The 26,252-nt window shown below is 36.1% G+C and overlaps 5 protein-coding genes and 2 long non-coding RNA genes across 7 annotated transcripts; 4 read left to right on the top strand and 3 right to left on the bottom strand.

Annotated features, from left to right (window-relative positions):
* Positions 1-65: 65 nt before the first annotated feature.
* Positions 66-779, bottom strand: LOC110901839. The gene is made up of 2 exons (XM_022148611.1): positions 683-779; positions 66-607 (listed from the first exon to the last, which is right to left on the bottom strand). The coding sequence occupies exons 1-2, from the start codon at positions 777-779 to the stop codon at positions 66-68; spliced, it is 639 nt and encodes a 212-aa protein (XP_022004303.1).
* A 2,177-nt stretch (positions 780-2,956) lies between these two features.
* On the top strand, positions 2,957-3,663 carry LOC110899523. Its single transcript, XM_022146409.2, has one exon. The coding sequence runs from the start codon at positions 3,006-3,008 to the stop codon at positions 3,447-3,449; it is 444 nt and encodes a 147-aa protein (XP_022002101.1). The 5' UTR covers positions 2,957-3,005; the 3' UTR covers positions 3,450-3,663.
* A 1,522-nt stretch (positions 3,664-5,185) lies between these two features.
* LOC110903301 (homeobox-leucine zipper protein ATHB-7) lies at positions 5,186-6,169 on the bottom strand. The gene is made up of 2 exons (XM_022149336.2): positions 5,860-6,169; positions 5,186-5,663 (listed from the first exon to the last, which is right to left on the bottom strand). Exons 1-2 carry the CDS (start codon positions 6,151-6,153, stop codon positions 5,400-5,402), a joined length of 558 nt encoding a protein of 185 aa, XP_022005028.1. The 5' UTR covers positions 6,154-6,169; the 3' UTR covers positions 5,186-5,399.
* Positions 6,170-7,062: 893 nt separating this feature from the next.
* Positions 7,063-7,554, top strand: LOC110901840 (probable E3 ubiquitin-protein ligase ZFP1). The gene has a single exon (XM_022148612.1). The coding sequence runs from the start codon at positions 7,063-7,065 to the stop codon at positions 7,552-7,554; it is 492 nt and encodes a 163-aa protein (XP_022004304.1).
* Positions 7,555-8,129: 575 nt separating this feature from the next.
* LOC110899524 (exocyst complex component SEC10a) lies at positions 8,130-15,919 on the bottom strand. Its single transcript, XM_022146410.2, has 25 exons — positions 15,773-15,919; positions 15,131-15,205; positions 14,821-15,042; positions 14,655-14,729; positions 13,872-13,973; positions 13,731-13,781; positions 13,532-13,643; positions 13,329-13,439; positions 12,498-12,589; positions 12,267-12,432; positions 12,095-12,171; positions 11,889-11,987; positions 11,711-11,801; positions 11,283-11,368; positions 11,048-11,173; positions 10,792-10,845; positions 10,350-10,466; positions 10,177-10,269; positions 9,607-9,753; positions 9,429-9,526; positions 9,249-9,333; positions 9,005-9,063; positions 8,685-8,783; positions 8,499-8,582; positions 8,130-8,383 (listed from the first exon to the last, which is right to left on the bottom strand). The coding sequence occupies exons 2-25, from the start codon at positions 15,203-15,205 to the stop codon at positions 8,314-8,316; spliced, it is 2,391 nt and encodes a 796-aa protein (XP_022002102.1). The 5' UTR covers positions 15,773-15,919; the 3' UTR covers positions 8,130-8,313.
* Positions 15,920-16,954: 1,035 nt separating this feature from the next.
* Positions 16,955-18,801, top strand: LOC118485459. Its single transcript, XR_004876165.1, has 3 exons — positions 16,955-17,238; positions 18,115-18,201; positions 18,287-18,801. It is a non-coding gene; the product is annotated as an uncharacterized LOC118485459 (long non-coding RNA).
* A 337-nt stretch (positions 18,802-19,138) lies between these two features.
* LOC110903303 lies at positions 19,139-20,663 on the top strand. Its single transcript, XR_002571832.2, has 2 exons — positions 19,139-20,398; positions 20,507-20,663. It is a non-coding gene; the product is annotated as an uncharacterized LOC110903303 (long non-coding RNA).
* Positions 20,664-26,252: the final 5,589 nt, after the last annotated feature.

Below are 26,252 nucleotides of genomic sequence, written 5' to 3'. Positions count from 1 at the left end.
ATCATCAAATATCCGTGACTGATGTTAAGGTTATTAAGTGAACCAGGCAGACCAAAAAAAACATGCTAAATCCAGAGATCCTGTGACACAACAACCTCTAGAACTATAGTTGGATGACCATGATCGCCCCGAGTATATTGACCTTGCCAGGCAGTAGGGCAGTTCTGCCACGGCCAGTGCATGCAATCAATGCTTCCGAGCATTCCTGGAAAACTATGTCTTTGTTCGTGTGCTGGATATAATTTTTGGACGTCGTTTGCGTTTGGTTTCCGCAGATATTTCTTTCTATATAATCTCACGATCCATTCGCAAAACGTGTGCAAACATTCACGTGCAGTTCTTTTGGACATCCTTAAATACTTGTCCAATGAATTGGCTGCGTACCCGTATGCTAGTTGGCGAATGGCCGACGTACATTTCTGTAAAGTAGTCAATCCCCTTTGGCCCCTAACGTCGTATCGCAATGTGAAAAACGGATCAGACTGGTCCAAGTTGTCTGCGATATGTAAGAATAGTCGACGACTCATTCGAAACCGACGTCGAAACATCGCGTCCGTGTACACATGTTCGTCGGCAAAATAACCGGCCACTAAATTATCATGGCCGGCTATATATTAACAACGAAAAATAAATTAAATTCATTATTAAATTTAAATAAAGATAAACTAAAAAAATAAAATACCTTCTCGGTCTCGGTTTAAAGCGACTCTCCTAGTTTGCCGTTGTGACGACGTTTCAGCCTCTTCGTCCTCCTCTATGATCATCTGTGCTGCATACATAATGATGTTTGAAAAAAATACTTCGCTTTCACCTGAAGATGACGAATACCACATGAAGAAGACGAAGACATACCTATTTTTTTTTTTTTTTATAAAAGTATGATTGTGTATAAAAAAATGAGAGAGAATAAGAATTTTAGGTTAAAAGTGGAAGAATAAGGGTGTATATTTATAAAGTGAGATTTGAAAAATAATTTTTTTTAACCAAACGGCTAGTTCTCCAACGGTCCAAATTTTTGTCCTTTATGCCTGTCTCCAACGTCGAGCCCAAGACGTTTAATACGCCACCGGGGCGGGGGGGGGGGGGAGGGGATGGTGTAGCAGGCGGCAACGGACCTCGACGAGCCCAAATCAAGCCCCACACCATCAAGCCTAGTTACACAATACCATATGTAAAATAGCAAAGCATCAACATTTATACTAGGGATGAGCATATGCCACCGAATACCGATCCCGTACCGATCCCGTACCGATCCCGTACCGATCCCGATCCCGATCGGTATCCACTTTTTGGCGTTTTCGGTATCGGTACGGTACGGTACGGTATCGGTATTATACCGATACCGACCCTCAAAATACGGTATAATACCGATACCGTACCGTACCGATACCTAACCGACATGTTTCGGTATCGGTATCAGTACCTAGTTTGGGTGAAATTCGGGATCGGTATTAGACGGTATCGGTATCAGTTCGGTATCAGATACCGATATGCTCATCCCTAATTTATACAATATGTGATGTATGTTAAAAAAGCATCAACATCAAGCCTAGTTATATGGACCCACTCTAATAAAACGAATGGTTATTATTATTACTGTATATTAAATTAAATTAAAATTAAAAAAAAGCAAATGGAATAAACAGTTATTATAATATATTATAATCATATATTAATATATTAATAAATTAATAATTATTATTATTTTCTTTACTTTCTAAGTTGGATAAGTTTGGTGTCAATCAATACTGGTATCGAAAATACTGGTACGGTCCGGTTCAGGTACATGAAGGTAAAAATTGGTGCCAGCCTGATACAGAAAATGCCAAAAGTCGCTACCGGATTGAGTTTGAAAATCTTTTAGTTCGGGAAATTCGGTACTGCTACACGGTACCATTTGCTCATCCCTGATCAGAGCTCCGTGGCAACTGATACCGAAAATACCGGTTACGGTACCGGTATATGAAGGTAAAAATCGGTAGCGAACCGGTACTAGAAACGCCAAAAGTCGGTACCGAATTGGTACTTAGGATCCTTCTGTTCGAGAAATTCGGTACCGGTACCCAATATTATTTGCTCATCTCTGACCACGGGTTTCATACGAACAACATCATTAACATACAACTTTTTTTGTTGATTTTCTTTCGATTACTTTTTACAGTTTTTTACATTTTCTTTTTATTCTTGTTAGTGGTTCTGTGTGTGCAACGCGCTCGTAGTGATTTTAAAACACATGTAAACACAGACTAAATAACAAAAGAAGTTTGCTGCAACGCGGCTAGGGTGATAAAACTACAGGTGAAAATGGAGCAAACCACAGGGACTATTCGAGCATTATTCTCATTGCTTTATATATGTTATAGATTTCCACCATGCAATACCGCTTACTAACCTTCTTTTTCAACGACCAACGAATAAAAGCCCAGCTATCCGGGGTAATCCAATGAAAAAGGCGACCTCATACGCCCATGATTACAGACATCACTAGGTAGCCCAAGCCCACCATCTCTAGACCGGAGGATCACTTCAGTAAAAACCGATAGGATCGGATTCGAATTTGATACTTGTAGCCTTCGAATCTTCATTGGTGATATTGGTTATTAATCTAACCGGTTAATTTAATAACTTTTTTTATTTTTTAGAGAAAAAAGGTTCGATTAATTTTTTTTTTTTACCGATTTGTGCACCTCTACATATCCGTATATTCAGTCATGAGTGCATATGCAATAATTCCTATTCATATAACGGGCCCGATTAACCCAAACTTTTGTCCTATTGAGCCCAATCTCAAACTGAATTTTGTATATCTTTTGTTTCATCATACCTAAAATAGTTAAATTGAAGGTGGCTCACCAGCCACGAACCATATCTTAAATAGGTGAACCACCCCTCCAACCAAATCCCATTTAAGCCCAACCCTAAACCCTTGTGGACTATAAAACACAAGGCTCGGTCACTTCCCATCATTCAAATAAAAAAACCAGCTCTCAAAAATTGTGGAAAAGATGGCAGATGAGAGAGACGGGGCCGAGATCGTGTATGGAGCCGAAGAGTGCCTTCGTCATTCCATTGAGCTTCTAGATGAGCTCGGTTTCCCTCGAGGCGTTCTCCCACTAAAAGACCTTGTAGAGTGTGGCCGGGTTCGAGAAACGGGCTTTGTTTGGATGAAGCAAAAGGCTCCATACGAGCACTTTTTTGAAGGGACTAATACACGTGTGAGTTACGCTATAGAAGTGACCGCGTATATTGAAAAATGTAAGATGAAGAAGATGACGGGGGTTAAAAGTAAACAACTATTGATGTGGGTACCCGTTGTTGAGATGAGTGTGGAAAATGTCGATAGCTCGAAAATTTACTTCAAGATCCCGATCGGGGTAGGGAAGTCTTTTCCTATTTCGGCTTTCATGAGTGATGAAGAAAATAATAAGTACATCGAGCGATCCAAGTAAATCAAGTTCGAGTTATTGAAATCGTCATAAGTACATTTTCATTTCTCTATTTTCGGGTTTTTGCTATATGTTAAGCTGATCATGACTCATGAGACCGCTAATAGATTATTTATCGATTTTAAGATATATTTTGGATACGATATCCAAATTAAGTTGTAACATTTTCTTTGATTTGGAGAATAAATAATTTGTGGAAAATCTAGAGAGATCTAAATGAACTAGTAAATTTCACTAATCATATTAGTTAGTCATGTGAAGTCATATGGGCAATAAAGATACAAGTGTGACATCTTACGTTCTCCTTAGGTTATGACTAACCCCTTGTGTGATTGTAAAAATGATAACAAAAAAACATAAAATACTTTTGATATCAACAAATGATTATAAATCTAAACACAACCTACAATCAGTTGAACCTATTAGAGGTGTGTGTGACCCACCCTACATCTATATGAAAATTCTACACGACTCTAGATTAGTCAACAAGTAGGTCGCGAAATGTCATGGAATAAGTATGAGGAGTTTTGAACACTTGGAACACTTTGTGTAGAGTAAATTCTACGAATATTGGGCTTTTATTTGTTTTAAATTAAATAAAATTAAAAGTAAAGAAGATTATAAAAGTATTAAAAAAACTATATATATTATTATAATATTTAAAACATTATTCACTGCCTTCTATTTTTAATATATGTATAATTTATGTTGAGATGTAGAACAAAATCTGTGACCGTTATGAAGGAGGGGATGATTTTGCTCGATATAGGGCATCCTAGGATGCTTATCCAGTGATTTAGTTGGTCGTTAAAAAAAAGGTGTAGAAAAAATTTTGTGTATTTGAACATTCTTAAATATGAATGTGTGATAGGGTGTGTTCATCATTTAAGTCAAGGAGGAAGGGATGATCAAGATCAGATTGTCCGACTTTTGGATATATTCAAAATTTCGGATGGTGAATGTTAATATCCGAATTCTTATTCGAGTGCAATTATTGGAGATAAAAATAAAAAATTACATGTATTTGATAACGGGTCAAAACGAATTGGGTCATATTGGATTGTCATCATCTTTTTCTTCGTTATGCTTTCTAAAACGAATTGGGTCATATACTCGTTTTAAAGATAAAAAAACACTCGTTTTTTTGGTGCAATTTTTATAAAAAAATAATGTCGCATGAAAAAAGTTATTAACGTTTAAAAAATGGGGAAGAATTGGAGGAGAAAAAAACTATTGTCCTGGATTGACTAGAATGCCCTTACACAAACCCACACACCTCTTTTTCTCCTCTTCAATTTCACTCATTTGATCTTAGCCCTTGATTAAATCGGTTGATAGTCAAGATTACTTGCTAGCCTTTTTAGCAAAAAAAAACTTCCTATTATATCCTAACCCTAAATATGAGTACAAATACTCTTGTTAAACTAATATCAAATTTAATAAAACAAATTCTAAGGTTGTAAGAATATGGCTTTGTACATCACTTGACCCGTTTCAGTTTAACGTACTAGAACGTTTAAAGCTTTTGACTTCGCTCATTTGACTTGTTAGCAACAAAATAACCAAAATGGTCGCATTTTCACATAAATCATCGTTAAAATTGCCACGTCTAGTTACAATACTCATTATTGTTTCCGTCTAATAACAAACACTCTTTTAAGTACTAATATGTAACCTCATAAAGTACTAGAACGTTTAAAGCTTTTGACTTCGCTCAATTTGACTTGTTAGCAACAAAATAACCAAAATGATCGCATTTTCACATAAATCAATTGCCACGTCTAGTTACAATACTCGTTATTGTTTCCGTCTAATAACAAACACTCTTTTAAGTACTAATATGTAACATTATAAAACAGTAATTTATCCCGAAAATCCCCTAGACCCCCCACCATCTTGGACAAAGCCGTATTCTTCAATAAGTACTAATATGTAACATCATAAAACATTAATTTATCCCAAAAATCCCCTAGACCCCCCACCATCTTGGAAAAAGCCGTAGTCTTCAATGTCTAAGATTATATCATCCTCTCCAACATATGAAGTACCACCATAAAACGGGACACTAATTTCATGGCGACAATCTTCTGATATAAATTTTGAGTCGTTTGCCACTGAAACGGGACCCAAGTCTTCATTATTGTTCTTGTTGGTGAAGTTTCGCGTCAAAGTTACGCTTCCTTCTTGTGTTTTCGCAAGTTCTCTTAGCGTCTGCAACTGCTGATCAAATCATATGTTAACACGTGTATTTTTAAAACATAAAACGTACTAAATAACTTTATTTAAAAAGTTAAATATTTAAATAATTCATGTTATATAATTCTATTGGACACACTATTATTTATAAAAAATGGATTTAAAAAAAAGGTAAATATTAACCTAGCCCGTTATGACGCTTTAACTATAATCGTACCTGCGTAACCAAGGCTCGATTCTCTTCTTTTAAACACTCGGACATCGATGCCAACATCTCGTAGTTATGTTTGAGGCTGTTAAACTCTTCCTCGATCTGCCTTGACTTTGACCGGGCTCTTCTGTTTTGGAACCATATGGCCACCTGGCGTGGTTGAAGCCCGAGTGTTTTCGCAAGCTCTTGCTTCATCTTCAACTCGGGTCTCGAGTGTGTCTCAAACATGCACTCAAGGAACCGGATTTGTTCGTCACTAAATCTACTTCGTCCCTCGTTCTTGGTTCCTGCAGCCGACATCTTACGGATACTTTTGAGGTATGTTTGTTGATAATTGAACATATTGGTTATATATAGTTGGAAACTTTTTGTTAAAAGCACCAGTTGTACCCTTTGAAGTTGACGTTAATCTTACCATATTTTCCACCTCAGCGGTGTTTAGTGAATTGTATCCGTACGCCTATGATTACTTTGGTCTTGTCTATTTGTGTGTACAAGATATTTATATTTGAGAAAAAAAAAACAAGAGAATTTGAACTTTTGAAGGGTTTTGGGCTTTTTGTTATATGATTATCCTCTGAAATTTGTAGGCCCACACTCAAAGGTATAAGAACTTAAGAAGGTGGTAAAACATGCACATTATGTTGGTTTAGACAGTTAAGTAATCGATACTGCGTCTGGAGCAATAGATATCTTTATAAGACACGATTATACTTGTTTACTGAAAAAATACACTACTTGATTTTTTACCTTTTTAAAAATAAATAGAATTAGGAGGATACGATCCATCATTTCTTCTCCTTGGTACATAAAACACAACTGTATTCTAGACATGAGATATAAAGTAGTTAAACAAGTTGTATTCATGGTTAATACTTATGTTATCCACGTCGTCAGAGACCTGTTAAACCCGATAAAACACGATTTGCCAGCCCTAACTGAGTCCAAGTATACAGCTATGGGGAGGCCCGATCAATTCTCAAAGTCAGCCCATATTCTTAGTTTTTAAGCCCACTCAAGATACCTATAGTTTGAAATTCACAAAGGTAAACGGTAAACATATTCAAATTTGTTACCAAAACCCTCGAGAAATATCCTATTTAACTTGCTTCTATTACTATTCACCACCATCTTCTCTCAACGTTCTCTTCTATTTCCACCATTAACGACCTACAACTTCTCCCTTTTTACAATTTTAAGTTTGTTTCAATGGATATGAATATAAATCCATATAGATATAATCAAAGACTACCCATACCCGCATCAAACAGTTTCAATCCTGCAATCTCATCATCCTACCGTCATCTTAGCTATCCACCATATACACGGTATGTGTATATTGATCAAGCATTTATATTCAATGCTGCTGATGTCCATAACAACTATCAATGTATTCGACAATCGCCTGCGTATCCTAATGTTGATGAAGTTCTTATACTTGACGGTTTCGATCGTGCTACGGAGCGTTACAATGGTAGTGGGGTGTCTAAGAATGTGGTAATTAAGAACTTGAAGATGTTAAAGTACAGTGGAAGTGGAGAAGAAGGTGAACTATGCGTGATCTGTCAAGATGAGTTTAAAAGGAAGGAGATGTTAGCGGTTCTTGAATGCAAGCATCGGTATCATCCTGAGTGCATCAAAGAATGGTTGATCAGGATGAATGTTTGCCCAGTGTGCAAATCCCAAGGACTAAAGGTGTAAAGTTTAATGTTTGACTTTTTTTGACCATATTATATGTGGGTTGGTTCAAAGTAGGTTTGAATTATGGTGTGTTTTGGTTGGTAATTTGTAAATTGTCTACTGAAATATATATATCATCAATTTGGGATTTGCTGTCAATATGTTATTCTCTTTATAAGAATGTGTATTTTTTTTTATCTAAAATATTTATGGTAGATCAGGAATGCTAATTCTTGAATAAATTGAAAAATACCAACATGAGTTCCTATAAACAAAATCTGGAACCCATTTGAGTTTGTAGATAATCCTGAGTCACAACGGGTTGACTCGATAAGTTGATGTCCCGTTTTGGCCTGTTCTAAAAATTAACTGTTTTGACCTGTTCTATAATATAACTGTTTTGACCCGTTAACCAACCGTCAAAGAAGATGACATTACCTGTTTCTCTTGCGGTTTCCCATCAAACGGGTAGACTTGATAAGTTTAGTGTCCTAGCCCAAACATGAGAGAACTCAACCCAAAAAAAATACTTATAATTCTTAGCATGTTTTTCATAACAAGGCCGAAGAAAAAAAATACATATTAAACAGCTAAAGTTCAATCAAACACCCCTTAATTTATAGAAAAAGGCCATCTGAAGGGCTACAAGAGGCAATAAACAACTCAAAAGGTTAAATTAGGATCCTGCAGGCAAGTCATAATGTGCATTGATGGATTAAAAACCAGATATGAATATGAAAAAAAACCATAAAAGACAAATCATAATGTGCATTGTTTGGGCTAAGCCCAGACCGAACTGAGCTTGGATGCGAGTCTTGCACTTCTGTAGTCGTCTCGGAGTTGCACGAACCTAAAGTTTGGATACAAAACGGATTTTTTTTAACAATACGGAAACTACATACCCTTTTTGTTTTTCAAATTATTGCAAGTAAATGAGATAATATGAAGAAATAAATGAGATGGACCTTTGGGCCTCTTTTTTAATGCTGGGGGTGCCCTCAATCAGACTTGACAAGCTTTCAGGGGCAACAATAAATATATTGGCCATGCTGAAAAATATTTAAAGCATGTTATATTAAGTAGTAATTTAGGAACTAGGAACGAAACCTGTTTAATTAAAGATAGGCAGGCAAGCAATAACTTAAACTTACATGCTTAACGATTCAAATTTTTCATCAATTGTAGGGGCATTGAAGTTCCGCAAAAAATCCCCATACTCGGTGATGTCACGTTTAAGTTTCAGTCCTCCACTGCATATATAAAGATAGAGTTTTTTTATATTATACACAATAAAGGCATAACACATTATATTTTTTTGAAAAATATATCTACATATTTCTCTTTTCATACTATTGCATTTCAACATATTGCATTACACAAATTTCAGAAGAAAAGAATATATATCTATATATACATGTCAATTTGAAGAGAACTTTGCTAATGCAAGTTTAAGAAGAAATGTGAATGTTACCTGGCATTAAAAGCGAACTTCAACCAGTGGTTAGTCAGTGTCTTGTGCAAACGGTTTCCCTATATAGATCAACAAAGTTATTACCTGGAAATTTTAAAAACTAGCAGGATAGTAAAGCATTATAACATAAAGCTAGAGATTAAGTAATGTACCCATCCTGAATGTTTATAGTCCTATATGAATGAATATGTAACTTCTATCTATAACTATATACAGAAAATATACCGAAGAAATTTAGCCGTACCAATTCATTTAGGAAAGATTGTTTGTTAAGACCTTCTAGTGCAGTGAATGCTGACTCAAGCACACGAGAGAGATATGCTACAACTCTGACAAAAAAAAAAAAAAAAAAAAAAAAATCATAAGTTAGTATCCTATTAAGAAAACAATTTTACAGATTTAAATTTTAAACACACCGCACAACCTTGAACATGCAGTTGTAGGCCGAGGATCTGCCATGAGGCCATCGTCTGCTGACCTAAAGTCGGTTGCCTTTTGCTCAGCTGAAAGCAACCGTTCCACCTGCAGAATAAAGAGACTTGTACAGTTATATAAACATGTTATTAGAAAAATTATAGAGCTTAAACAAGTACAATGTAGACCTCAACAATAACTATATCAATGCATTGTTGAAGGCCTTTAATTGCGGAACTCTCTGCACCGGACATAGCTGAGGACATCTCCTCACAAGAAGCAGCGTGTGCACCATCCACTGGTAATAGAAGCCTTGAAATAGATTTCACAAAGTACTACAATGGAGTACAGTTGCATTTAAATGGTGGCATTAATTAGTAAATAACATGGTTGTAAGAATCGCTAGGCGCTAGTCGGCCGGTGGGGTACCGACTAGCGATTAATTAGGATTTGTCGTGATTAATCGGACTGGGATTTTTATATGTGATTTTTTGTGTTGTACGTATATATTTACACATTTTTATATGTATTTTTTTAAGTAGATAGATTTTAACCCATCCTCTACCCATTTTTTAAGTATACAAAATTAACCGAAATTTACAGATTTTGGCCGGAAATTGGTCAGAATCTAACCGGAATCTCATCGGAATCACTTATTTCCGACCGGCTAGCTATTAATCACCGACTAGTCGTCGATTTATCCCGATTTTTCCAACACCGGTAAATAGTAAATACCAAGTGTACAAATGGATGCATACTTGCTGAATCATCGCCACACTGCTTCCACAACCTTGTAAAGCAAGCATGAAAGATCTAAAACTAGTTTCACCGGCGGTAGCTGCACCTTCTGTCTACATGTCAAATTTAATTTTTCTAAATAAAGAAAGAAACATATACGATGTATGATTAAAGGAGTGAACAGAGAAGCTACCGTGGAAGCAGGGCCGGAAGCCACTTTTCGACCCAACACAAACCGTTCCCTCTGAGAAGCGGCTTCCCTGAGGCCCTCTCTAGCTCTCTCAAGCCCTTCTGTCGTATATTGCCTGACCTGCATGTCGGATCAGTTGGTTTTGAAATGAAGATGTAATCAATAAGCTGTGTGTATTTTGTAATATACATACATATGTCACTCTATAAGGTGTTTTACATTGAGCGTTATATACTATGTGAATCGGTGTGCATTAACCATCAGTCCAGTGCAACCTTTCGAGAAGGATGATTAACTAACTGTTTGACTCACATAATGACATACTTATTGTGTCGCATATAATAATAGCATTTAGTTAAATTACTTCAAACAATGCAGCATGAAAATACAGGAATCAGAGGATAAACAAGCACAAAATGACATGCGTAAAATGCTGATAACTTACTTGGTCTAGAAGACAAGTAAACACATGTTTGGCAATGGCAGCAAGATTAGCAGGCTGTAGAAGACAAACAAACGAAACAGTTACAAATATGTTTTTTTTTCTTCTTAAGCAAGTTTTTGCAATCTTATGTTGCCATATTTAATTCTCTATAATCTTCGGTTCCTTGTAAATTTGTACTTTTATTTGCGTATTTTTCTCATTGGTTCTTTCAACCGCAGCCTCTATAGATGCATTGTAACATTGCATTAAAATTTACCTGAGGTGAAAATAATTGGCATCGCGAAATCGCTTCTTCATTCCAACTCACAAACTCTTGTACCACTGTAACAGATATTGAAGCTCCTTTGGATGACAGCTGGCCCTCAGCAAGCAGTTCCTCCATCTGCAGAGAATAATAATAGATGATGTTCTAAACAAATCAAAATAAATATAGTCCATGATGTAATGATGGAGGGAGGGAAAAAGAGAGATCGAAAAGTGTTGATAAAAACCTTTGCTTTGTAAAGTTGTCTCATAGATGCTCGTTCACACTCAAGATAGATACCTTTGTGCTCGGTAAACAGAGCTTCCGTTAGGCCTGTACCAACAGAAAAAAAAAGTTTCACAGCATCATGTTATATCATTTTACATATCTCACATGATCTATAATTATTATGGTAATTAAATGACATAATACGTTTTAAATTGCTATTAATGTGACCCGGTTTAGCACTTAAGCAATATTGACCATCAAGGTGTATGCTACTCAAATCCATATTGGTTATACATATATATTAGATCTAAATGTATATATAATTTTCCTGAATCTTATAACTTATTTCCAATAAAAATCTACTTGTGTGACTAACATGTAAAGACCGATGCCACATTTTGAGTCATCTTGAAACAGACGTAGCGGTGTGTCTTAAAAAGGCGGTACCTTCAACATCCAAGTCACCACATCCCACATCGCGGAGATTTTTGGCAAGTTCCTGCGTCCTCTCATATCCCACCGCAAGCCTTCTAAGATACTTAAACCACAAATACAAAAGCAAAATAAAAAATTTAAACTTAAAAATTCATGTCTCGTTCTCACAAAACGAGCAAATATGACTTACTAGCAATAATCCACCTTGTCTCATAGGAGGGGGATTAACGAGAGACGGTTTTACCAATAGCTTCTCTAGAAGGTTTGGGATACGGTCCTCCATAACTCTCTGTCACAAGAACATGAAGTGACTTATCACCAAGTACACACTGTACGTAAAATTCCTAATGTGTCCTTCACGAGGAGACGATATATACGGTTGTTCATTTCGAATACCTGAACCAATATTGACATGACATCATTGGGACAAGGGAATACAGTCCTGATGGTGGATGATTCTTTTCGGACAGTATCTGTAAGCCATTCATAGAAATTATATATGAGACATACAATTTTTTTTTTCTAAATAATTGTTATTGAACATTTATCATATAACATAATAACATACCCGTTATTTGTTTGTACCGTTCTGATAGTGCAACGTTGACATCATCATGGTTAGGTGTGGAATCTTGGTCGCCGAGAACCGACCTAGAGTCTTCATTCATCACCTCTACATCAAACATTGGCCGTAAACCGACATAGTGTTGCATGGCACTGGTGCCTCTGTTAAACTGCACATATATACATATCAAAATACTTGCAAACTAGACAAATAAACAAAGTGCGGAGTGACTACCTGTGAAAGGATTTTTGCACACTCTGCCATATTCGTCAATTCTCTTCTTTGAGATGCGGAATCAAATCGAGACAACAACTTGTTCTCCAGTTCTAAATATACATTCACCACAAACAAACTTCACTCAGCATTAAAAGTAGTGAATTTTAACTACTTCCCCTATACCAAAATATGAAAAATCATCAACTTTTTGAATGCGGTGGAAGTTTAAACTTGAATTGACCTTTAGCTGTAATATCAAAGTAAGATCCGGAACGAAACATATGATCTCAACAGTTAGGGCTGGAAAATCATGTCTTATCGAGTTTAACAGGTCTTTGACGACGCGAATTACACAAGTATTAAACATGAATACAGCTCGTTTAACTACTTTATATCTCATGTCTATAGCATAGTTGTATGTTTTATGTACTAAGAAGAAGAAATGATGGATCCTAGCCCCCCCTAATTTTATTTATTATTAAAAAAGTAAAAAAAATCACGTAGTGACCTTTCAATAAACAGGTCTAATCATGTCTTATACATGTGACAATAGTCCATCAATTGTCTTTTATTATCATATACACATATAAGCAAGGGCGTACCTTTGTGGGGGCGGGAGGGGGTGGCCCACCCCCCCCCCTCCCCGAATTTTTCGCTCGTTAGTGGAGAGTATGTAGTTTTCGTATAGAAAGTTTTGGGTATACACGTTTTTGACCCCCCGGTTTTATAGAAATTTTTGGTATATACGTTTTCGCCCCCCCCCCCCCCCCCCCCCCCCCCCCCCAGTTCGGAAATCTCAAGCTTCGCCGCTGCATATAAGTAGAACTTCAAAACTCAATAACAACATACCATTGCAGTATTCTTGCAGGTTAGTAATTGCAACCTCGAGTCCTTTACTAGCACCTGCATTTCCCGGAACAGTTGTCGCGTGCCTTCCAATATCTTCCTCCGCAAGCGAACCTAAAATGAAAGAAAGAAAAAAAACATTCAATATCCTATACCTTGTTACATATTTATTTAATGTTAAGACATGTGTAGAAACGTTATCATACGCAATTTTTGTGCGATAGAAGCAGCCTCTCCTACACGCTTGTCATCGGAGAATAGTGAGGAAAGCTGCATCATATTGTCCTCGCCCTGGCTACTGTTGAACTCCATGAGATACTAGAGGACCAAAACAAACATGTGATATTGAAACTTTGCAGGGGACCGATAAATCGATAATCACTGTCAACTGAAAGGTGAGAATACCTTTATGAGCTCCATAGTCTGGTTGGCAGTCTCGCGTTGTGAGTCTGCACTCTGGTAATACACAACAGAAAGGTTTAAACATGGCAACCAAACGGTTAACATCCGCGGAAGCATTAATTATAGGCGTTAGTAAAACTCGACCTGCAAATGATCCCCAATCTTGGCAGCTGTTTGTCCAACGCTTGAGATACGTGAGTCCAGTCTCGCAAAACTACTAAATATTCCATCTAAACGCTTCTCTAGCTGAAAAATGAGATATAGTCAAGACCTTGTGAAGGAGTATTGCACTCGGTGTCTAACTAAGATCACATGAAAATGGTAGTGCTTAAACATTTATTAAATCCTGTAGTGAACTCAATTTGACTTTACAGAGTGATAATTGAATTACAGGCATTAGTAAAACTTGACCTCCATATTGAAGTCGAATAGTATACATACTATATAAAGTTAGTATAACAGTATAGTAACCAACTGGGGTGTCCCAGTTGGCCAGTCCCACCTCTACTCTTCACAGAGACCCGGGTTCGAGTCCAGGCAGGGGGTATTCTGCCACCTTCTTCCCAGAGGGAAACGGACTCAGCTCGGGATGGGGTATTCACCGCCAGGCAGCATTGGGACGTTGCTAGCTTGTGGAGTGGGATCACTCCAGCGGCCGGGAGGTCCGTGCAATAACCCCCCCCCCCCCCCCTAGTATAACAGTATAGTATCAAAATGGATTGATATTATCAAACTGTAGTTCTTCTTGCGACGACTTTTAGTAAATAAAATACTTCCAAAATGGATTGATATTATCAAACTGTGATTAAGAATTCTACCAATAGGTTTGCTTAAGATTCATCCTTGCATGTATTGCACATTTGTAAAATGCTAGATATATGTGAACCATTAATATTAGATTTCAATAAAATGAGATGAATAAATTACCTCACCAAGTGTCTTCCTATGCTTTTTGTCTTGTGAAACAACATCCTTTTTAAGCTTTTGTAGTTTTCCATCAATCTTGAACAAACATTAGAATATGTGAGAGTGATAAAAGTGTGAAGTGCATATATGCAGAGATGAATAACACGACTACAAAGTCAATATCTACCTGTTTCCGAAGTTCGACTAACTGTGTGCAAGAATCCTTAAAGATTAACAATAAAGTGTCTACTTCAGGAAATACCGGACCTAACAACCCTTTTGCAGTTGACGAAACATCACTTATACTAATATTAATCGGTCCGTCCACTGAGTCAGCCTCTTCTTCTACGAAAGATGGCAGCAACCCATTCACTAGTTTCGCAAATAAAGCATCGTATGAAAAGTCCCCCTTCGTATAAAATAGAGCGTTACTGAAAACGTCAGATTATTCAAACAAATTGTGGAGCACACACAACATGAAGTGATTCAGTATTTACCTTGAATTTTTCTATGTCTAAATCAAGTGATGCAGAACTGTAAGATGAATGTGTTGATACTTGAGTCTCTTTCATCTAAACACCAGAAACAACTCAATAAATAAGACAATCGAATGAAGCTATACAACATTAGTCTTGAAGATCCTCTTTTATAAACAGTGATATATCATACATGGAATTCATCACAAAAAATATATATTTATATATTCGGTCATTGTATTATGAAACATTATTTAGTATGCATATTAACCTCAATCTCGGTTGACATTCATGTGTGTTAACTGCTTAATAGTCTGCAATTTTTCATCTCATTGTAAATATTACAGCTACTCATCCACTCAAAACCAAAATCATAAGGAATCTATCACGAATTAACAAGAGAGTACAAACTATGTAATTAAATGTTTAACAAGATAATAGCAAGATATTCGCGAATTAAAGAAGTCATTGTAATATTATTCATCCTTAAAGGTGTAATTATGTTACATTATCTCCACTCCTATTCAGTGCTCATTAACATCACCTATAAGCCAGTGATAACGTTTATGATCTGATTAATAATATTTAATTTTAATACCACGAGTAAAAAGAAACCAAAAGGCAAAAGCATGTTATGTGTATAGGTTATGGTAAATGATTAACCTCAATGACTACGAGAGATGATGATTTGATTTATTTCGCAAATAATTCTTCTTCTTCGTGGTGGTGTTGTTGATTTTAAGAATAGATCAAGAGAGATGGAATTGAGAGAGTGTTATGCATGAAAACATGAAATTGAATATGACTCGGTATTCACTTCCGTTTCTCTCTATTTAAAGAAATTGTTTCACACTTTTTGTGTTATGTTTTCCAAAATTATAAATTAGGTTAAGACTAGGTGTATTAGCATTATACCGATTAAATAAATAACTATTATCGTAAACAAATAGTTCTAAGAAATATAATATCGTTATTATACGGGTTAAATAAATAAATATTATCGTAAATAAATAGTTTTAAGAAATATAATATCGTTAATTTGTTGCTTATAATTATTTTGAGATTGATAAATAAATAAGTAGATTAGTATGTTGTTACTAATACATAAGTGAGTGATACGTAACATTCTTTGGAAACCTGTATATTACAAATGTTGAAAATCAAAAAAAGAAAAATATAAATTATAAACTTTTTTAATAATTATTACACGTGTATTACAAACCCGTGTATTACACGGGTTGACATTATTTGGAATCGTTAATTAGTTACTTCTTAAAAAAGGTAAATTTCTTTAATTAATTATTAAAAAGTTAATTTTTTAGTAGTAATATATAATGAACCCATTTCATTGTATTACAATTTATATACTATTAATTTAAAACAAGGTTAGGCATCAGGTAGTTGTACTTCTTGTACTTCTTACTGTTAAGGTTTTCCCAGCTATTTGTATGTGTATCTTGAGCTATGTGGTTTGTAACTTCAATTTAGAGAGAGACATGTATTGCAACAGTAGCAGTGGCGGATCCAGAGTTTTTTGTGAGGGGGTACACAAAAATGGGTCGACTCAAATCTAGTCGGGTCAGAACGGGTCAACTTAAATTAAATGGGTCAAAAAATAGGTCGACTCAAATCTATTCGTACTTATTTACTTGATGATACGATGAATTTACAATAATATATTTTAATCAAGCTCAAACATGTAAAGTAAACAAACAAAATTAAAACCTATAAATAAGCAACACATTTTGGCTTTGAGTGGTTGTACAATGGGCTTTGGGAGTGTTTAAAAAAAATTGATTTCTACTTTTTAGTCGATCATCTCTTCCTTAGACATGTGGGAAGCCAAATCTTCTTTGAAGATCATCCATGGTCATCTTCTTCACCAACATGATATCATTAAAAACCCTTACCTCCGTCTCTGGCAGCTAGGGTTTTGTTGAGCCGATTTCTAGCTTCATGTCTGGTTTTCATGAAGATCTGTGGTGTTAATGGTGTACCTGTACGACGTTCTGCTAGGAAGCATGGGTTTTAGCCAAATTTTGGTAATTCAGACGCGATTCCGGTGAGCCCAAAGTCGGCAGAAGGTGAATAAGAGATCGGCCGTAACGATAGTGACATGGTTCGGGCAGGTTCAATTTCCCCCTTTCTCCTTGTCGAATGGTTTGATTTTCCCCTCACTTTGTCATTGTTGAATAGTTTACAATTGAAATCGGTTTTGTTTTCTTGTGATTTCTGAATGTTGATTAAGATGTTGTCTTTCTTGAACATGGATTCTACTTCATAAACAGAACAAAATTTCCAGAGAGAGGGTGGGTGAATAAGGATTCTACTTCACATGCTCTTTATGTTTTGTAGGAATCGATTTAGATTGCCATGATTTAGCATGAATATGATTAGATAATTGTGTATATAAATATAGAAATGATAAATAAAAAAACACTTACAACAATTGGGTTTTTGTTTTAGGATATCTGCTGAATCGCATTCGCCCTGATATTTTCAAGGTCTGAGTTTTGTAATCGTTTGTCAATTGTGAGCATTAATATCTTTGATTGTTATTGGGTGGGTGGGTGGGTGGGTGGGTGAATAAGGATGCTTAGCTCTGGTTAGCTGGGTTGATCCGTGTGGCTATATATATGTATCTGGCTGTTGCTTTATCGAACTTTGATGCTGTAATATAAGATGTCTTTATATTTGTGTTCGTGCTTGAGGTTTATTTTGTGTCATTTAGGTAATAATTTGTGAAGATAACTAAATGACAAACACAACACATATGAATTAAAAGCTGTTAGACCCCAGTATATATTATAAGGGGAGTCGCATGCATTCGAGTGATTATGTGGTATTATTGTTATTGCTTTCATCTATTGACATGTTATGTTTCTATGAATAACGTTATGCATGCGCGTTTTATATCGACTTTGATGATCTGGCTCAAACGGAACATAGTTCATCCTTACACTTAATCATGAGTTGTTTTGTTAATTCAATTGTTATCTGGATAGAGGATGAGGCTATCTTATAGTACTGTGAATCAGTGACCTATTTTTAATCCGAAGGAACCCGAGCGACTTCACCTCTCCGAAGAAAAGGTAATTGCGATACTTTCAAGTTTTGAAATTCGAATGCTAATTAATTATTGATTAGATTTTGACCCAGAGAATATATTACTTCCAGGATCCAATAAAATCGATTAGTTTTGGTAACTCAAACCCTGTGTGTCATGCATTTGATCCCAAAGCTAAAGACGGGCATGACTTTCTTATCGGGTTGAACACGCGCGACGGTAACAAATTTTCACTAATTCCAATTTACAAAGGGAATTTCGATATTAGACTCTTCACTTATTTTGTACACGCTTTTTAGTACCGAACTTTTTTGGTTGAGCTGCCCATGGTTATGGTTTGCAAGTAGGGATGAGCAAATGGTACCCGGTACCGGTATCGAATGTTTCCATACCGGGTACACTTTTAGTACCGATTCGGTACCAACTTTTTGAGATTTTCAGTACCGGTACCGAACCGTACCGGGTATATTCAGTACCGCTACCGGTGCCCACTTTTGGGGATTCTCGGTACCGGTCATCCCTATTTGCAAGAACTCTACAATTTATAAATTTATGCTTCGTTTTTGTTATGATTTTGTAACATTAATATTTTTCCCCATTTCATTGACCTGCACTTGATTACAGTTTGCACGAACTGAAATTTATAAATACGTGTTTGCTTTTTACTATGGTTCTTTAGCATCATATTATGTGTTCAACTCAAAAAGCCCCGCGACGCAACGCGCGCGGGTCTTTATCCTAGTTATGTATCAATTAACTAATCTTTAAACAAAACACAACTTACTTATGATTTATAATTAATATAGTAATATGAAATGTTATGTGGAGTTATTTAAAGTCTTAACTTAAACTTAAGGGTCTATTTTATAAGTTAAATTTAATTAAAGGGATTCATGTGTAACTTTTTTAAGAATCTATAGTGTCAAGTTCCAACAAATTGCTTAAGACTTATTAAATGTCAACATCATCTTCTCTCACTATTTTATCTTTTTAGACTTCATCTTCTCCACCATATAACTTTTTTTTCCACTAAAACTTCAGGTAAAGCTCAATGTCATCTCTCGTTGCAAATAAACATCAACTTCCTCTTTTCTTTTTTCTCGTTTGTGTTTGTCATGGGTGCCTTCCAAGTATTTTCAAAGTTGCCTGCCAAAAAAACCATAAAAATACCGAACATTTTCTACTACTAAGATATATCTCAGGCACCCCCTCGGTAACACGTAAATCCACCCCTGAACAACAGCCACGTATCTTTCTTTTCTGTCGCGTGTAACACAAACCCTTAAGAAGCCCCAAACAAGAACACATAAACCCTCGCACACAATCCAATCAGTTTATGTGTAGATTACAACATATGTTTTTGACTGTTTTGGTCAAATTTGACCCTAATATTTTCTAAATTTACATTTTTAGTTTATTTATTGTACATATAGCTTGGTTAGTTGTACATTGAATGTATTAAATAGTTTCAGTGCTTCGTTATGTTGTAATTGTACCACATTATATGGTACATCTACCGAAGCGATCTGAAATGAGCTTACCCCCTTGTACCGAATTTTAGGGACCTGGCGAATTGCGATCCCGTTCCACGTTCCCGTGCCGAAGCGTACCGCGAACTATGTGAGTATGGATCTCATACTAGGAGCGTACCGAATTTTAGGGACCTAGCGAATTATCTGTTATAATAATCTTTCTTTCCCTAGAAAATTAGATGGACTAAAAAAAGCTAAAGAAAAGGCAGAGAAGGAGGTTGCTACATTTTTGGATGTTGTTATGCCATACTTTTGTTTTATTCATTTGGTACTTTTTCCTTCTGTTAAGAAGCTTACTTTTTAGCATGTTCGTCTTTTCAATCATTTAACTTTGTGTTGGCAAGACCAGTTTTTATATGGGGATATCTGTGATGATGGTGAATGGTGATACCAATATATGATTTAAGCAAATTAGATATTTAATTTTGGTACAATACTTTGAATTAAGCACTCTTTTCTAATGTCTAATAAGTTTTCATATCTGTTTATTGATCAAGTTCTTAAGGATTAATTTTTATGTTTGTTGATGTATATTTTTTTGCCACAATGTGGCGCTATCCAATGAGAAACAAGGGATAATGGCTGATGACTCACAACCCCCCCCCCCCCCCATTTGTTGTTAGATGGTTAAAGTAGCAGGGATTGAGCCGATTAAATAATTGAACTACGGGAAGTGCAAAATCCAACCAGGTACAATGTTTTGTATACCAAACATTTTATATTTTTAATATTTTTTTTTGTTTTTACTGTTCCTGGTTAAACTTGTATAGATTTAGAGGTCTTTATTTATCCATGCAGGAATGTGACACTAGGCAGATTGACAAGAAGCACCAATAGTTTACAATAGGTTCACCAAGTCTCTTTCTTCTTCAACCTTTTCTTTTTACCATTTCACTCTTATGAAGATGGATCTGGTGTCTCAATGCCTACCAGGACCATGAAGATTAAAAGAAGGGGTCGGGTTGAAAAAGACAGTCTGGTGGGGGCTGAATATTGTATTCTTTCTGACTAATCAGCAGAGAAACAAGTATAGGGCCCGTAAAGCTGAGTTAAAATGTTCGGAACTCGGTTGTGTGAGTGTTAATATTGTTGTACCCAGATGAAGAAAGAGCAAGAAGTTTTAGTAGTAGTTCTATAATTGTGGGTGTATTCTTAGGGAGTTATACAACACTTGCTTATGTGCTCTTTGTGGGGTTGGAATCTGGTTTGATCGATTCATTATGAGTGTGCTAAGATTGCCTCACAAAATGAGCGGGTTGAGTGACAAGTAAAAAATGGGTTCATTCAAAGTAGGTTGTGAGCAATAACACATTGCGCCTTAATTTGTAAGCTCTAGCCGCAATGCGGCGGGGCTTACACCTAGTTAATAATATATTTCAATTAAATATATCCATTGCTCTTTGTGTTATATTAATACGTTAATATTTGTGGGTAAATATTATAAATTTCCAAATTAACTTTCGGGTAATACACAAACATGTGTAATAATTTGTAAGTAATTAAACTTTTTTAGCCTTTTTAATTAATTATTTGGAATAATTTATAATTAATTTTATTATTATTTATAAACATAAGTGATATTTATGTATTAATTAATTGTTAAAAAAGTTTAAAAAATATTAATAAATTCTTGTAGATTAAGTGAGAAAATGTCATGTGGCATTAACTGAAATCCTTTATTAGAATTTATAAGATTATATTTAATATATAGATATAGAAAGATAAAAATATAGATAAATATAAATAAACGATTGATTTTATTTCAATATTCCTTATCGTGTTATGAATTCACATCGAGATAGTTGGTAAACGGGCAACAAGTTGCATCGCTACCCCTTCTGAATAGCAAAACTAAGTCTTTTAAAAACTACGTCCATAGATCTCGGGGTCATAACATTACTATGAATAGATATTGATGTTTTATTTAGATAATGATATAATAATTTACTTTAGTTAATAATAATTATAATTAAGTAGAAGATAAAGACTTTAGATAAAAATTAATTATCCAAAATTAAGTAGAAGCTAAAGGCGGGAAAACCAAAAATTTGATAGCTCAAATGAATGACACGTATTGATTTACTTTATTATATGTATAGAAGATTATTGACTTTCACTTTTTTCTTGTAATTGACTTTTTTTTGAACGGCCAATTAAATCACCGGATAAGCATCCTGTAATACCTTGAATCAAGCAAATGCATCCCCTCCTCCATAACGGTCAGAGTTGGATGCATACCCGAGCCACCAAGCCACCAGTTCCGTGGAAAACCTGCCCGCCCGAAGGCCCACTGCGGTAAGACCCGGTTCGTCTCGGTTTTGAACTGGTGACCTCCAGAGAGACCTAGTTCTAAACTTCATTGCCACCACCAATATTCTTCAAAGTGATGCCAGTGTGAGTTGAACTTAGGACCTCAATGAGAGAAACCAAGTGACTAACCAATATACCAACTTGTCAGGACTGTAATTGACTTTTATTTAGTGTACTTTAATCTAAAAATATATAGATTTCTTAATTTTTATTAGCGAATGTTAAGTTTTTCAGTTGAGTCACCTAGGCTTGTAATGAACAGAACGTTCAATGGACCTTTCGTCAACTGTCCAATGGAAGCTCGTTTATGTTCATTTATTTAATTATTGAACGAGCATGAACACAACTTTTTGTCGAATGAACATGAACACATGTCTCGTTCATTCATTTGTGTTCGTGAACGTTCATTTAAGTTTTGTTCGTTTATGTTCGTGAACATTCGTTTGTCTATGTTTTTGTTTCATTTCGTTCGTTAATATATTCATTTAAGATTGTTAGGCCATCTATCTAAATCTATATAACTATATAAACAAATATGATGTACACACATGTAATTTTACATTGATTCCACCACTTTATGCAATATGTACAACTAATAGATGCTTGTTTTATCACGTGAAATTGTAAAGAGTAAACTGCCATTTTGGTCCATGAGGTTTGGTCACTTTTGTCATTTTTGTCCAAAACTCAAACTTTTTAAATCTGCGTCCCTATGATTTCACTTTTGTTGCCATTTTGGTCCAAAAGTGAAATCACCTGATGTTTGTCTAATAAAATCTTGTTATTTTGTCTTTTTCGTTAGGGGCAAAATTGTCAATATAATTTTATTATAACACGTTATTAATTAAATTAATTAAATTAAATCATCAATCAGAGCCTTCCTTTATTCGTGAATCATTCCTTTTAGCAGAGTATCGGTCGAGTTCGAGTATTAAAACGAGTCTTAACAACAACTCAGAAACTTTACACATGAACAATTCCACCAAAAAAATCTTTTGTTCTTCATTTGCAAAATTAGCCGGAGCAACAATCTCACCGGAATTGGATGAACTCCGGCCGTCGTTGCAGTTGATCACCCTTTCGCAAATCTATGAGTTTTCCTATACTTTCTGATTGTTATTTCAACCAGAGCAATAGCCCCATACAAGTCCCTATTTTTCGATTCATGATTGATTGAATTTTAGGATTGTAGAGATCAGGGTTCATGTGTATTTCAACCAGAGCAATAGCCACATACAACTCCATATTACAAGGATTGATAAACCATAGCTTGATAGTTAGTTGCAGCGATGAAATCGACGACCTGGGTTTTGTGTTGTTCAGGATGTTCTCAGTTGGGTTGGGGCTCCACACGTGCATACCACCATTGTCGATCAGAACGGTTGCAGAAGAATGGTGTTCGGAGAAGATGATGGATTAGGGTTTAGGTTTGGATTTGGGGAAGATAAAGATGATAAGTCTGCTTTTATAGGATCAAAGGGTTATTTAATTTAATTAATAATGTGTTATAATAAAATTATATTGACAATTTTGCCCCTGAGAAAAAGGACAAATAACAAGATTTTATTAGACAAATGTTAGCTGATTTCACTTTTGGACCACAATGACAATAAAAGTGAAACAACAGGGACTCAGATTTAAAAGGTTTGAGTTCTGGACTAAAGTGGCACAAGTGACCAAACCTCTGGGACCAAAATGGCAGTTTACTCAATTGTAAAAAAAAAAACAGGTACACAACCTTTCCTTCACTGCCCGTGAAGAAACCTAATAGTCAATGCCAAGCTTAACACCAGTGTAGCATGTTTGGCTAAGCTTTTTAAAACAAGTTATTGACTTATTGGCTTTTTGAAAAGTCATAAGCTCCAAAATGATATTTGGCAATGAGGGTGTATGTGAGGGGAAAAAGACAATAAGTCAATAAGAGGGTGTTTGGGGTTGAGTTTTGAAAATAGATTATGCGTTTTGAATAATCAGAATCAGATAATTAACTGTAATAAAACGTGATGTTGAAAGATAGTGTTTGGATTTGATTATGTTGCTTGATATCACAATAATCAGATAATCAACTATTTGAGTGTTTGGAAAATATATATTTAAAAAATAAACAAGTGAAAATCCTTTTCTAAACGCAAATAATCAATTTTTGGAAAACTGCATTTTGTTGCAGTAGGGTGGGAGCTGCTTTTGGAAAACTGTGTTTTGTAACTTTCTAAACGCAAATAATCAATTTTTTCATTTTTTATCCAAACACTCAAAACAGATTATTTACGATTTCAAAACTCACTAAAAATCTCCTTCAAAACTTAACCCCAAACACCCTCTAGAACTGGCTTTATAATGGGCTTGATGTTATTGTAGTGGAAGGGTCGGCCCATATACAAATTTGTTTCTACAGGCGATAAGCAAAGATTAGATCCAACAATATTAATATAACTGTAGAAGAGGTTGAGCGGGTAAAACCACACCAATGTCAGAAAAATGATATCTTAGTCTATAGACATCTACACGTCTACTTTTGACGGCTCATTGGTCTTCGAACGTGTCAACCTTCTTTGGTCGGGGGAGCTGTCTCTGTTTTTGATGAAGGCCTCCGGGGAGCATTAGAGGATATTGTTGTTTGTGGGGGTGCCTTTTTTGGAGATCTCCAGTGGAGGTTGGCTTCTCTCCCGACCCGGTTCGGGGGCTTAGGGATTTGTACGGCCGAGGATGCCTCTTCATATGCTTTCGTGGCTTCAAGGGCCCAATCTTGGGGTTTACAAGACCACATACTCCGAGAATGTGGTGGGAATGTTTTAGACTCCGATTACAGGAGTGCGTTGGAACTTTTGCATGGTTCTCTTCCCGACCTTGATATTGGCGGTTTCTACATTAAAGACATCGCCCCTCCTAAATCCCAGAAAATTCTGGCGAATGCCTTATACGGCGAAATTGTCAAGAGGTCTGAAGAGAAGTTTGTGTTATCCCCTCGGCAAAGAGCTGTGTTTGAATGTCTACGTGCCCCAAATGCTCAAAATTTTCTGTCTGTCGCACCTATTGAAGGATTGGGGCAACACATGTCGGCTGTGGAATACCGTGTTATCCTTAGATACCGACTGATGATTCCTTTGTTCCCAGTTGACGAGCCATGTCCGGTATGCCGCAAAGCGTGTTTGGATTCTTTCGGCGAGCACGCGATCCACTGTAAAGAGCTATCAGGGTTTAAATATCGGCATGATTGGGTGAGAGATGTGTTATGTGATGTTCTTAAGCGGGCCGGGATCTCTGCCGAAAAGGAGGCTCCAGTAAATTTCCTGACTGACCCCTTAGAGGGGAGGTCCACTTTACGCCCGGCGAATATCCTTGTGTTTGGATGGGAAGGGGGAAACACGCTTGTTTAGATCTAACTGGAGTCTCCTCCCTTGTCGGGATCAAGGACAAGGGTTTTGCGTAGGGCAAACGGTGCTCAAGGCAGAGGCGAGCAAAGTGGCAAAACATGAGAAAGCCTGCCTGGAGAATCAACATGTGTTTGTCCCGTTTGCGTTTGATACCTTTGGTGGTCTCGCTCCTGACGCTGTGCGACTTTTGAATCGGGTTCAAAAAGTCGTTAATAGTAATTCTTCGTCGTTAAAGGTTTCAAACTTTGTATTTAGTAGAATTGGTTTTTCTATTCAAAAGGGGGTGGCGGCGCAACTTGTTGCCCGACTACCTGCCATTGCTTTGTAATTGCCCTTTTTCGTGTGGAATGATATTGATGGTCCTATCTTAAAAAAAAATTGTCTTAGAATAAATCAAAGTTTTTTATAAGGCTATAGGGTGTGGTCATAACCTTCATGGTTACCATGACCTTACACATCCGCGGCATGTCACCCACTTCTAATCCATCATCCAAAACCACTAGCCTAAGGGTGTGGTCATGACCCAAACCACTATTCTCTTACATTAATTTAGTTTTGTGAAAAGGAAAAGGAAATATTGAAAAAGGAAAGGAGGTCCATGGTTATCATGGTTTAGTCTATACCAACCATGGTAGATGAGGCAAAGGGATGATGCAACAATCCATTAATGATCCTACGTGACGATTGATGACCCAACCCATTTTCTTCACACCCTTCAGCCTAAGATGACTGCTTCATTTTAATAGGTGACGGTACTTAAAAAAAAAAATAAGAATATTGATTTTTGGTTTATGTGTGATAAATATAGAGTTTTATGTATTTCAAGTTTTGAAAAATTCGTTAATAACAAATGGCTCTAC

Source organism: Helianthus annuus, chromosome 13 (assembly GCF_002127325.2).
Source record: "Helianthus annuus cultivar XRQ/B chromosome 13, HanXRQr2.0-SUNRISE, whole genome shotgun sequence".
NCBI lineage: Eukaryota > Viridiplantae > Streptophyta > Magnoliopsida > Asterales > Asteraceae > Helianthus > Helianthus annuus.
The sequence above is the reverse complement of the archived record's forward strand: the minus strand, read 5'-3'. Positions and strand labels throughout refer to the sequence as shown.